Raw genomic sequence first — 14,071 nt, forward strand, 5'->3', positions numbered from 1 at the left:
TGATGTACAGAAAGCAAAGAGGGTCATACCACTCGATTAGTGGTTAGGTCACTCAAAGCACCTCAGAATGACAACAGGCTAAACTGTAAGTCAGCAGCTAGGGTAGGAGACATACTGAGAACAGCTAGTAAGCAGGACTGAGTATGGGATTAAGACACACAGACCTCTGCATGAATGGAGGTGTCAATGCAAGATCAAGAACAACCATAGGACACTAACGAGAAAGGTCAAGTCTTAGCACCAAACACTTGGACTTGCTGGATATGCATATAAGTAGCAGATCATATTTGCATTCAGGGTTCAGCAGGGCAGAATCACAGTATTAATATTGGCCAAATGGAGAAAGATCTTAGACCTGAAAAGGCTATGCATCACACACACTTTAGAAATTTCTAAAACCATATTTGGGAGAGACTGAAAAAAAAAAAAAAGAAAGGAAAAACAAAATCCAAATGCCTGCCTGTAATCCCAGAACTCAGAATGTGGAGGCAGGAGGATAGTAAACTCTAGGATAGCTAGGGTTAGAAAGCAAGGTGGGTAAGGTGAAGGTGGTAAGAACAAAACAAAACAAACCTGAAGTTAAACTCAGAATAACCACATTTCCTAATGATCTCCAAAATGGCTGCTTCAGTTAAATCACACACTGCCAAGGCAGAAGAGATCTATGGAAGGGCTTAGGGGCGGGTGGCAGGCTGCCAATCCACAGGCAGAAATTTCTGAGGGTGAAAAGGACACATGAACACAAGGGCTTTCAGCTGAAGCCCACAGAGGGCACAGCTTAAATAGATCTTTAAAAGAACAGCAGGGATCTCCATGTGCAGAGGCGAGGGTCAGGAGAACCAGTACGCACGGCAAAGAATCTGATCTGCCATCTCTACTTGGCCAACCCGGTCTTCCACTTTACTGGAAAACCAGGCATTTTACAGGCATTTCCAACCACTGCCTCACCTATAGCAGGGAAGGAAGTCTTCATGACTAGGAATTACTCATCTCACATTCAGGACACCCTGCCCACTCTCCTCTCTGAGGTTATGTTCTCAACAACCTCAACCCTGCCAAGCCTAATCTCAATGTCCCCCTCAGTCCCCGATTCTCCTCCTCAGAGCTACCTAGAAAAGCCCCAACACCTTTTGCTATTTTAAAAAATTTTGTGGCATTTGGGACTGATCACAGGCCCTCCCACTGAGCTATACTTTGATCCCCAATATTCATTTTAAATGTGGGTCTGAGCATGGCTGCAAGTCACTTCAACCCCAAGTATACCGACTAGCCTCCTCAAGAGACTTCTTAAATACAAGAACATGCGTTCTCTTCTGTCCAGTAACCTTACATTTTCCCAACACACACTCCCACACCCAGGGTATCTATTTTATAGGCTACTGTTTCTCCTCAGTCAGTTCATTTCTAGTTGATCCACTTTACAACTTTTGTATGATAACATTCCCACATTCTCTAATGTGCTCATACAAAAGCTTAAAAGCCAATGGTTTCTGTGTGTATGCTGGGAAGAAAGCCGGCTCCACTGACTGTCATCTCCCTCCCTGAGCCCAGCCCACCCAGCTACTCTTTATTTGTGAACTTGCCTGTTAACCAACATTTCATAAAATGGAATCATACTAGGTCATACAATACGTAGTCCTTTGTGAGTGGCTCCTTCCACTTGGCATTTTTCCAAGGTTCATCCAAGTTGTGTAGCACGAGCATGTACTTTACTTCTTATCAAATAATCTTCCATTATATGAATACACCATTTTCTATTTTTATTGTACTTGGGTTTTCGCAAAACAACATTTTGTCCTTTTGTTTTCTTGCATCTATGACAGCTGGGCTCATCTACTCCTTCCTATTAACCTACTGCACCCTTCTTCCTTGTATCAGCTTTTCCAGAATCACCCACTGTTTATGAATAAAAACCAAGATAACCCTTTCTCTACCATCTGTCAGCATTCAACCACGTGTTCCTATAAAATAACTCTCCCCAGGGATTTAAACCCACCATGTCTACAGCCATCTCATCACCCCATTCTCTTCTGGCCCTACATGTCCAAACTCATCATTCCAGGGAAACTAACTCACCAAGAGTCTTCATTTTCTTAAGGGCAAATGCCAAGGGCTTAGCACTTTGTTTTCTGAGACAGCATCTTGCTAGTTGTTACAGGCTGGCCTAAAACTTAGAATCCTCCTGCTTTTATGTCCTGGGTTTTGGGATCACAGCCCTAAGCCACCAAAGCAAGACTTAGGAGTTTTGAGCAAGTGGTGGCACTTGGGAGGGCCTCTCTTCCCCTCTGCCCTGGCATGGCCTCCAGAGTACTTCGCTGTGTTCTAGTCCACTGGCTACATGTTTTTACTACCCTCCGCTGGACAAGACAGTGCAAGAGTGGCTTGAAATGGCAGGCTCCCACTAGAGCAAGTTTATCTTGACTTTAACAAGTACAGTTATGGAACCTTAGCTTACTTCTCCTTATGCTTCACTTTCTCCAGCAACTAATTAAATGCATAACTGCTTAGAGCTGTCAAAGAGAAACGTCTTCATCTGTCAGCACCTTATTTTCAACTGTGAAATGTTTAAACATTCTAGAACTATGCCCATTTACCAATTCTGTTTTTGTAAGTCTATAGGTCTCTGTGACATTATCTTCATGGCATATGAATGCATCTCTCTAGAATTTATCCAGTATACTTGTAAACACCCCCCCACACACACACAATGGCCACCACCCACTCTTGCAGATTTGATCATCTCAAGAATAAAGTCTCAGCACCAACTGCTCACACTTACATACATGTGACACACGTACACATTGGATTTTTTTTTTTTTGACTCTTCACATAGCATACTTAAAAAGTGGGACAGTTCTGAAGGGCCTACCTTCAAAATGCATCCAGATCACAAACTGCTGTACCATCCATATGGGGCTACTGTTCTCTTACCAGCTCCCAGTTTGTTCTTTAAACGTTTTTAGAACCCAGCACTATTTCTACCGCACACCCGATGGCCACAATTTCCCCTACAGTCCTCGGTCAGTCTCTCTGAGACTGCTCTATTCCATCTCTACCAGTCCTTGTGGTTCCTCCAGGCAAATACAGTTGCTTCTTAATCCAGGTTGCTTTCGCTGGTGTGCCTGAATGAAATGCCAGGTCTCAGTACTTACGTGGCTTATTTTCCTTTATCCTCTACTTGGGTTTCTTTCTCAAAGCTACTTCCTCCAAATACCCACTCTGGCCATCTTATTGACAATGACAATAGTGTATTTCAGTATCTTTACCCACTAGCATACCTCTACTTTCTTCTCTTCAATGCAAGAAGATATTACTTATTTTCCACAGGAACAGACACACTAGAGAGATAGATCTCACTTTGCCCACCCTGCTCTCTTTAGTACCCAGAAGGATCTTAGTACAGAATAGGTCCTCAGTAGGCATGGACCCATGAGTAACACTCATATTTGGATGGTGGTTAGAGAGGTGGTGAATTATTGTATTTCCCCAGATGAGAGTGGAGGCTACAGGTACCAAAGTGGTGAGAATCTTTTCAACATAAAACCCTAGAGATCTTGAACTTTGAAAACTTTGCATTTCCCCCTTTATCTTCTTCTATTTCTAACTGTAATTGTCTTATCACTTTTTTTTTTTTTAAACTGTGACCAACAGAATGGTCACTGTAGTATTTTCCACTGGGCAGGGTGGGTAGTGTTTCTTATACATGAGGAAACCTTTACCAGCCACTCATTTCTTCTTTATTTGTACTGGGAATCCAACCCAGGAAACAGTACACAAAAGCCAAGTATATTGAATCTTGTCTTCCTCCAGTCCACTACCAATGACCCATAATTTCTCAACCAATCCCTGCTGATCTGTAGGTAAATATACACACATGTATTTATTTAATCAACCAATCAATAAAAGGCATTTCCCGTTTTGATATCCTACCTTCAGAAAGCTGGCACAAGAATACAATCAACATGTGGGTTTCCTACCCTAGATTCACCAATTCATAGTATTTTGGGGCTTCTTCTTTGAGAACCTCCCACAGGCAATACTTGCAGTACTGTGTTGAAAGCTGGTGAAAACTTGAGCTAATTTTCAAGAATGAGAGAGATGGCACATTTCATTTACTGCTACAAGCAGGCCCTTACATGCTACCACAAGCTCTTTCAGAGGAACTGGAAGAAGGTGCACACTGAAATGTCTCATCTACTTTAGCAAATGGCATACTATATACTGATGCAAAAATTTTAAATGTAATGCGTCAGCAATCTTTTAAAGATGCTCTGAATTTTTTTCTAAACAAAATAATAGACATTGTATAGCTAATTAGCCTATACCATTTAGAAGTACTTTAAAAAATTAAGCTATCTGCTACTTGCTAAGTACTTCAGGGATAAGTACAATAACTAGGACTTAAAATAAGTTTCACTACTGGGTAGTAAACTTGGCACAACTTAACCTTCCATTACTCAACTTTCTGTAGGTAGTTTTAGTTTTAGTGTTAGTAGAATCACCTGTGTCTATGAAATCCTATCTAGAACCCCAAGTTTCTACCCTCCCACTCTCAAGGTATCCCTCAGAGAGAAGGTGCAAGGCGTACTTCAGGCTAGTTAACACCAGGTAGGCAATGACAGGCTCGGGGGCCATGGAGACAATGCAGCACCTGGAGGTTCCATGTAAGATTTTCCTCATGTTCTGCTTGACATGCTTTGCCTTTTGAGATAACATGTTGTATTTATGTATAAAATTTCATATCCTAGGCACATTTCTGTTGCAGAGTGAATTCCTTTTGTATCACTCACCAAACAACATTGTATATATTAAGCTGAAGGTACTGTAAGGAACACTTCCAAGCCACTAGTGGAACCGCTTTTAGGTAGGTACTTTTAAAGCTTTCAAAAGAACACTTTTACAAGACAGTGTCAATGGGCTTTTTGGTATATCCTCCTAGCCTGTAACTTAGTATAACCATATTAAAGTTTAGTTTAAAAGTATTAAAATGCAGACATTGTTTTTAAAAACTAGGTATTATTCTTTAAAAAAATATAATTTCTCTAATTTTCTCTTGATAGTCTGTTCTTTAATATTAATAACTGGTACACAAATAACAAATTGTGTTTTAATGTTCTAATTTAAATATTGTTTAAAATTGCTAGTTATAAAAATTATAAAGTTCAAGACAGAGACTGAGCAGAAATCCACAGTTAAACCAACAGAAATCAAATATCCATTTTCAAACAATACCGAAATATAGGTAAAATTACTAATCGTCTAGGTACATTTTAGGGCTCTTAATATAAGATCAAACATATTTTATATAATTTACAAACCAATTGAATTCTCAATTTTTCTTGAGAAGCCATAATCTGAGATCAACTCAATGCCTGTTGCAGCTACATAGGATCTGAAGTGTACCAGCCCATACACCAGCAACTCAGCTAATGAGCCATCCCGTGTGAGTCCTGCTTTAAAACCGCCTTGACTTCCAGCAAAGGAAAAGTAACCTTACATTTGTAAGATTACTCTCAGAAGTGAGATGTCATTTATAAACATCACCATCTGCACTTGTGTGACACAAGCAGGAAGGGTGAGAAATGAGAATCCGTTTGTAACAGGAATGGACAAGTGATGTGACTGTCAGGAGAAGCTTTACTGACCCACAAAAGGAACCAATTCCAGCTGGCAGAGTTTGTGTCTTGAAACATATTCTGGATATTCTTGTAACACAGGACAGATAGGTAACACAAACACATTTTTTGTGTACTTTTTTTTTATTGTTTGGAACACCAAAGTAACCCAAACTTTACATTTACAATTAACTTTTTAATAAATATGCTGTACATCATGTTAGCAGTACATATCATACAAAGGTTCCGAAGATAAACACAGATGTTTATACAATCAAAACAAAGACTGAAACTGCCACCATCCATCTTCTCTCCTAGATGACTGACAACTGCAGATGCCATACTTAGCTTTGACAAAGCACTATGGGTTTCAGCTACTTTTTGGCCCATGAGATACTAAATCTAGTATTCTTTAAAATCTAATAATAAGGAATAATGGTCATATGCCTAGTCATTTATACTTTCAAATGATCAGTACTATTAAAAGAATCAAAATGCTCTAAAAAAATATGCAAACTTGGATCCTTCCAAATTTAGAGTTTTTTCTTTTCTTCTTTTTTTTGGGGGCTGGGCTGGGCTGGGGTGGGGTGGGGGGCACCTAAGCTCAGCTCTAGCAGCAGGCTGTTATCTCCAAACTAACATTCAACCTCAAGTCTGATGACAGAAAGTTCTCAGTAGCAAAAAAATCCCAAGGCACTTGGCTATCTTTCCTTTAGTTAGGCATCAACATACCATTTGGCCTGCTTACCATCTAGAAAGCCTGTGCTGCTTCAAAACTACTGGCACACATTAGAAACATGGAGGAACCTACTGGAAAGACTGCAGAAAGACACCGCACAAAGGCCTGCAATACTGAGCTGTGTTATAAAATAAAATAATGAATTTTCTGAGTATGTCAAAGAGTGGAGCTTGAATACTTGTGACCTAATCTTATGTACCTTAAAATGCACAAGCAACTATACAAAGACAGACTTGTTCACAGCGTGCTTTCTACTTGAGAACACACAAGAGCTTGAGTCAGAGCCCAGCAGAGTCAGCAGACTGTGAGGATAGCGCTTGTCTCTAGATGTCCTCAGTCCTCAGTGCGCTTAGAGTGTCTTACCTGTGACAGCTAAGTACCTCCCAGGTGGCAGGCACTCTGTGTTAGCCACCGAATCATCACCACTCCCTGGTGTGTCCCTTCACAGACGAGGAAATGGGACTTCGGCATTAGCCTCTAGGTTTAGTGTTCTGTCAACACAACATCTCTTGACAGACTTATGGAAAAAGCACCAAGGAAAGGGGGAACACCTAGTCCCTAAGTTCCCACAAGGGGAATTAACAACACCTGCACCCAGCTTGTGGTCCACTGGTACTGTGACACCATAGTGAGGTTCTTGGGTTCCTCAATCAAAGTGGTGGAACTGTGATGCTTCTGAATAAATTCTCCTTTATTTGAATGCACATGGAAACAACAACAACAACAACAACAAACCACCTCACTTTAAAAAAAAAAAAGCTCACCCCTGTGGAGCAGGAGGAGGTATGGGTGAGTTCTTTGACATTTACCGGTGACAGGTATGTCCAAGGATCAGCTTCCTTTGTGATTCTTGTGACAGATGACAATGAGAAATGGCAAACGAAGGCCAGAGAAGAGTGCTAATTGGGGTGGGAGGGCCTACTCCTACCACGCCAGAAGCCCTGGGATGAGTACAATGGCAGTTCACGGTGGACACCCACTCACCTCTGCAAAGGGCTCGCTCTACTACAATGTGGAAATCAGATCAAGAATGCTTTCATAGTAAACTTCTGATTAAACCTTTGTAATAATAAGAAAACCAAAGCTTATTTCTCTGAAAGGTCAAGATTTATATGACTATCTTTGCTGTTTCAAGATTTCTTTCTTAGAGACAGGAGCTTGCTATGTAGCTCAGGCTGGTCTCCAGCTCAAGATCCTTGGACCGCAGCCTCCCGAGTTCTGGGTGTACAGTGCCACAGAGCCCAGCATGTTTCCAGATTTCTGACTGAAGGCATGCACAAGATTTTCCTTCTGTTAACGGAAACTAGACTATTCAATGTTAGTTTAAAGTACTTATTTTAATAAAATAGTTTCCATTTTTATCTTATGTCAAGTTTTAAACTTTCCAGGATTTGAAACTATCTTCAAATTTCAAATTTTGTCTTAAAAGCTATAGACAAAGACGATCAAAAGGGAAGAGCCCTGCATTATTAAAAGTCACCTACCCCCCTTACTCATGGAAACCAGTGACCTCTCTCATGACCTTCCATCCTGTGAGGGGAAGGACACACACAAAGGTCAAGAGACAATGAAACCGTGGAGGGAGATTCGGTGTTCTTCAGCCATGCTGTGCTTACCACATTAAAATTTTAAGCTTACAAACTTTGTTTTATTTCATGCTGGTTGTAAAGGTTGTCTGTTCAGTGGTGGTAAGAAATAAAGGATAGGGTCTTCAGGATTTTGGGTAAATAGAGGTAGGCGCTCACTTCAAACAGGAGCAATACTTAAAAGCAGTAGCAAACTCTTGGAGATTATAAAAACTCATTGAGTGAAGTTATGAAGTCCAAAGAAAATCACAAATGTACATGTTTGTAAGTTACAGTCAGCCTGACAACTACGGACCTTAGACAGGACTGTTTTCCAAGTCAGAGATATGCACAGGTGGAAAGGATGTGGAGGAGGGGCTGATTAGAAAACTGCATCTGATTCAGATTCTAAGATTCTTATGCAAGCACATTAGAAATATGAAAAAGGTCCTATCCAAGTGAGTCCAGGCAATGCTGGTGTCCCAGGTGCTTCTCTGCCATTCCCATACAGGGTAAGAATCGAAGCACCCTTCATTAAACAAATCACCTTCCCAGAGCCTTCTCTAACATTCTCTTTCCTGTTTACTAAGGAAATTCAAAGCAAAGTTCATTATAATTATAAGCCCTAAAGTGTAGCCTGAACAAGGGTAATATAGTTATTTGAAAAGAAATTGGAGTGTTTATCATAAATGAGCTTCAGGCAACAAAGAAAAACGTTTCAATCCAGAAGATCTTGGTAAAGTGCTTTATCTGAAATCATATCCCCAGTCCCATATCTCAGGTTGCCAATCGATTCTTTTCTAACATAAGGTTCTGAGAGCAAATATGCACACACACACACAAACACCCACACCCACACCCACACACACACCCCTCTGAAAATAAAACAGACGCATGCTCATAAGAACTAACTTCCCATTAGGAGAATCAAATGTTAATTATTCTTGGTAATATACTTCAAGTATGATTTATTACCTTAAAAGATGGTCTATTATAAAACCTATGTGATGTGAAGCAAGTCAGTAACAAAAGGATAGCTGTAAAGCTAGGCTGTACCTCCCCTGACTGCAGTGGTGAGGCTGTGGAGAGGAGCAACTCCAGCAGAAGAAAACCAAGGAGCCAGTCAGAAAGGCTCAGCTCCACCTCAACTATACAGCCCTCACTCAGAAAACGCCATTCTGCTAGGATCATCACAGATATGTATTTGTCAGTCTATGTAATTTAAAACCTCCCAAAGTCCAGGAGCTAGATACATAAGAGGAATATCTACAAGGAACCAGCTGCTGGAATTGCAAGTGTGGAATCATATTCATCAAGAACATGATTGTTAACAATGCATTTCATAGAATTAATCAATTTATACCCCAAATTAACACATGCAGATGGAAATGCTTTATTCAGGACAGCTAGGCATAAGGCCACCTGGTAAAGAACTGCACAAATTATTTAAGGTCTTCCTCAAAGGAACACTGCATTGGGGATTACATTGCCAAAATTCACAGTATTTTTAAAAAGCCAAACTTGAAGGGGAAAAAAAAGTAACAATAAAAGAATAATTAACTTACCAAGCAGTGACACAGGCTGGGTTACAGGAGGGGTGGGCAGATTCGTGGGTGCAGCAGGTGGCCCAGCAGAACCATACATTTTCGCACTGTCACCAGACTCGGCATTTCCTCTAGCCCCAGACACCACTGTTGGAATGGGATTTCCAATAGATAAGTCTTTTGTAGTGTCTTCATTTATACCAGCGATAGTAGCTAAGGAATAATCACATTGACATGTGAAGCTGAGTGATTAGTCATGCTCCCAGTCAACAATCTGCAACCAGACTACAGACCCTCCTATTTGTTCACTTCCCCTCCTACCCAACTCCAAGACGTCACGTCAGCATAGAGGAAGGACATGCTTACAGTTTGGGATGCTTATTGGTGGAGTGTGAGGCGGAGGGATGGATACTGGTGGAGTTATAGGAGGTGGGGGTCCAGGAGGAAGAAAACCTACAATAAGAAAAATCATGTCAACTCCTGTTGACTGTATCTCAGAGCCTAAAAGAGTATTCTCAGTCAAGTCGTACCTGGTGGTAAATGCATTGGGTTGAATCCTGGGCGCAAAAATGGCGGAGGAGGAGGAGGAGGAGGAACACCAGGGCCATAGCCAGGAGGGGGGATTCCTAAGGGAGGAGTGAACGCAGGCGGCTGCAGAGCACCAACAACAGGAGGGCCCGGCTGATGTGGTGGGACCTGGAAAAAGGAAAGACATGCTTAGCTGCTTTCAAATATAGTAGATGTGTGCCGAGAAAATAAAAGCAGGTGCTTTTAAATTTTCATTATACCACTACATCTATTAGAATAAAAAGATAGTAAGTTGGCAACCTGTGCCTACCTAAATGCTGTAACTATAAGCTCTGTTCTCTCCTGTAAGATGGCCATTCTGACTGGCACCAATTAGTGTTTTGATAGCATACAACATATCTAAAAATACTCCAAGGCTGAAATTTAAAAAAATTGTAAATGTATGTCTAAGAAAGGATAGCTGGGGATTTATGCAGTAGGCTAAGATAAATGATCCTAGAGTCAAATTGTCTGTAGTGCCTTCCTGGTTATTTAAGCTTTCTAAACTGGAAACAAGTATGAGATTAAGTGAATTAATACATATTCCGTGACGATGTCTGACACTTACCACACATCTAATAAATGCAATCTGTAGTTTATCAATAAGCCAGGTAGGCATGTAGTCCTAGCACTTGGGAAACTGAGACAGAAAAATGCAAGCTTGAAGGTAGCCTGGGCTACGTGACAAGACCCGGTCTTGAAAAACCAACCAGCCAGCCAGCCAACCAACCAACCAACCAACCAACCAACCAACCAACCAACCACCCACCCACCCACCCACCAACCACCACCACCAACAAGAACAAACAACTATGAAATGATTCCACCTTCCACAAAGCAGCTGGGTGTGGATATGTGTATTTAGAGTTCAAAACAATCTAAATTTAATTGGGTTTTATTAACATTTATGGAAAAATAGTGGAGTTTACAAAGAGATTTTAATACCAAAATAGGGAAAACTGGTATGCCTGCCTATTCACTTTTTCAGACAGAATAGTAAGATTTCAAAAGCAGTCTTTCAGACTTGTGAAGGTTTAACCCATGTTCTCAAAACCTTACCTGTGGAGGTGGCACTGTTATAGGTGCAGGAACAGGAATGGGAGGGACAGGCACAGGCACAGGCTTAGGTATGGGTGACACTGGCTCTGTGTGGGAGGCTTCGGCACCTCCATTTTGGGCAACTTCATTTTCAGGCTTCTTGGGGATGCCTTTCCAATCTGTGAAATTAAAGAAATGTAACAATAAATGTTTACCATTTTCATGTATAACTTTAAATATATAAAGATGAAATGTAAAGATTAGAAAACATTAGCTCCACTAAACAAATTCTAAATTAACAAGTAACCACAAGAATATGGGTGAACAGACGGATCCAGCAGACATGCTCAGTTCTAAAGCTATCCTCAGTCACTCCCTAATATTAAAGGCTGGGAACTCCTTCTACCTCTTTTGGTATCTTCTAAGGAAGGAAAATCCAGAAAGCTATCTTTTCCTTCTGTATCCCTGGGCGTAACTGATTAGTAATCTTCTATGTCATCCTAGGACCATGACTTCCAGGGTTCCACTGACTTCATCTTTTTATCCTGGCCATGAGCACACGCCTGGGCATGGTAGGCTTATTTGCCTGAAGAGAAATACAATCTGGCTCCTTCCTTTAAGTGAAAGCATTGTGCATCAACCAAAGAGGTAGGCATTTTTGCTTTTGGTTATCAACACTCTACACATCCTTTATTTCCCAAAGCAATCTTACCTCTAACTTGGCACTCGTAATATTTGTATTACAAACAACTCAACTTATTGGTCGTGTGTGTGTGAGTGTGTGTGTGTGGTATGAGTCTTTCCTAGATATTTAAAGTTTTCTAAAGAAACTATTTCTGAAGCATGGATTAAAACATAACACAGAGTTGAATGTCATCATGTCTTCCTAGTACAGCATCTCTAATCACAGAGCCCTAACCTAAGATGCTTCTGTGCTTGAGGTGTTCTGCTCCGGTGAGGTGCAATGGGGACTAAGTAGTCTGCTTTCCATGCAGAGCTCTGCTTAACCATGAGCCTCATAGTATCTATAGTGTCTGGACCTCTCCACTGACCGTGCTATACAGACAAAGATCACAGTGTCTTCAGTTTTCAACAGAGGCAGTCTTCTGCCTAGGACTTAAGCAAAGTATAAACTTAGGTTCCATGACTGTGACCTGTCAGTGACAGTCTGCTTACCTGGGTTAAGTGTGTCACTATCCAACATGCCTCCTTCACAGAAACTCTCCAGCTCCTCAGCTTTGACTTTGTCCCATGGAATGTAAGTGACACCAAGTTCAACATCCCAATACTGTTTATAATCAGCCTTTATTCCTTTGTTTAAGGCCCAGGCAATCTACAATTTGGTGGAAATAAACGAAGAAAGGGGAAAGGGTCATACATAAAGCTTCAGTTTACTACTGCCCATCATTCTACTCTTCTGAACTGGGCAGCCAGAAGCAACCTGGACTAGCTGTCCCTGCATAGTGCAGATTCTCCTCACTAATCCGACTAACGGTTCTGCTGTCTTCCCACTGTGTCTGGGGATAGAAATCTCTCCACATTCATAATAGCCAGCACACAGCAGAAAGAACGAGTTCATCAAGGAGAAGCCCAACACATTGGATACCACTTTTCAGAGTCTACATATAGGGCAACATCCTTTTGCAGTCTACATTAGAGTAGAATCAGGCAGTAACTGCAACAGCACTGAATCTGATTCCTCGGAGGGTGGTTGTCCAGGCGCTTCTAATTTTCTTTATCTTTGTTGGTATTTGCTTTCACAGTTAATTCTAAGAAGGGACGGTAAACCTTAAGTTGTGAAATATCCACATTTTTATTTAAGAAAATATTTTACTAGAAAACATCTTTAAAGCACCAGTTAGAGCTAGACAGATGTGGCACTGCATGCTGCAATTCCAGTACTCAGGAGGAAGATCTAGAGTTCAAAACCAGTCAAGGTTTGTGAGACTGATTTCTAAATAAGTACATAAGTAAATAAATAAGGTGGTTGGAGGTATAACGGTTACCTAGCATTTATTAAGAGACCTGGTTAAATTTCTACCACTTTATTAAAAAAAATCTTATCAATAAGATTTTTATGTTAGCTGGGTGGTGGTGGTGCACACTTTAATCCCAACACTCAGAGGAGCCAAAACAGGTAGATCTCTGTGAGTTAGAGGCCAGCCTTGTTTACATACTAAGTACCAGGACAGCCAGGGCTACACAAAATAACCCAGTCTCAAAACAAAACACAATACAACAAAACAAAAAGCTATGTTAGCTTAGCAATAAACTGGCTCCTAATGACATTCTAGCGCCTGCCCTAGCCATCACCAGAGAAGCTTTTTCTTGTAACTGATAGGAAATAACAGAGACCCAGCATCCTAAATGGGCTACCTTCATTAAACCCTCCCTTCAGGGTTCAGGGAACTATATGGAAGAGAAGGTAGAAATATTTTAAGAGCCAGAGGGGCTGGGTAACTCCAATTGTACTGATACACTTGTAGTCACACAAGTTCTGCTCAGGTTCAAGCCAGATAGGGTACCAGCTCGGAAATGGAGAAGCCAGCACAGGCTCCCACCTCTAACCAAGTTGTTACTGAAATTGAGATCTGCTTCCAAAAGAAACAGTAGTTTTTCCCAATGGAGCTTAACTAGGTTTATTACCCTCAGAGCTGGGCCCGCGCCCAGTAGTGCATGGACTACTCAAACAAGCTCTTTTTGGGGGGAATGGGGTAGACTTTCTATCTCCAGCTGCTTTGGGCACTTTTGTCTTAGTGACTTTTTGCTTGAGTGTGTTGGTTTCTGATTTTTGAGGAGGATGTGATGTTTTCTGTGCTTTCCCACTCTCATTTTATTGCTTGTTTTCCAGACCAGGGTTGGTGGTAGGGTGAGGGGCATGGAGAGTTAGGGAGGGAGGAGGTGGGATCTGGAAGAAGCTATGTGAGAAGAAAAGCTTGATAAGAATACACTACATTAAAAAAACAAAAAACAGGGCTGGTGAGATGGCTCAGCAGGTAAGAG

General features: G+C 41.1%; 1 protein-coding gene across 6 annotated transcripts in view; it reads right to left on the reverse strand.

Annotated features, from left to right (window-relative positions):
• The window catches only part of Scaf4 (SR-related CTD associated factor 4), a 60,429-nt gene that overhangs the window by 9,358 nt on the left and 37,000 nt on the right, over positions 1 to 14,071 (reverse strand). For 4 of the 6 annotated variants that reach the window (XM_031364357.1, XM_031364352.1, XM_031364356.1 and 1 more), the window contains 5 exons: positions 12,245 to 12,401; positions 11,090 to 11,247; positions 9,994 to 10,159; positions 9,830 to 9,916; positions 9,485 to 9,676 (listed from right to left, as the gene is read on the reverse strand). In XM_031364357.1, the coding sequence (XP_031220217.1) occupies positions 9,485 to 9,676; positions 9,830 to 9,916; positions 9,994 to 10,159; positions 11,090 to 11,247; positions 12,245 to 12,401 (760 nt within the window). The remainder of the gene's footprint in view (positions 1 to 9,484; positions 9,677 to 9,829; positions 9,917 to 9,993; positions 10,160 to 11,089; positions 11,248 to 12,244; positions 12,402 to 14,071) is intronic. The other 2 variants (XM_031364355.1, XM_031364354.1) reach the window with 1 other exon arrangement.

Source organism: Mastomys coucha, unplaced genomic scaffold (genome assembly GCF_008632895.1).
Source record: "Mastomys coucha isolate ucsf_1 unplaced genomic scaffold, UCSF_Mcou_1 pScaffold12, whole genome shotgun sequence".
Classification (NCBI taxonomy): domain Eukaryota; kingdom Metazoa; phylum Chordata; class Mammalia; order Rodentia; family Muridae; genus Mastomys; species Mastomys coucha.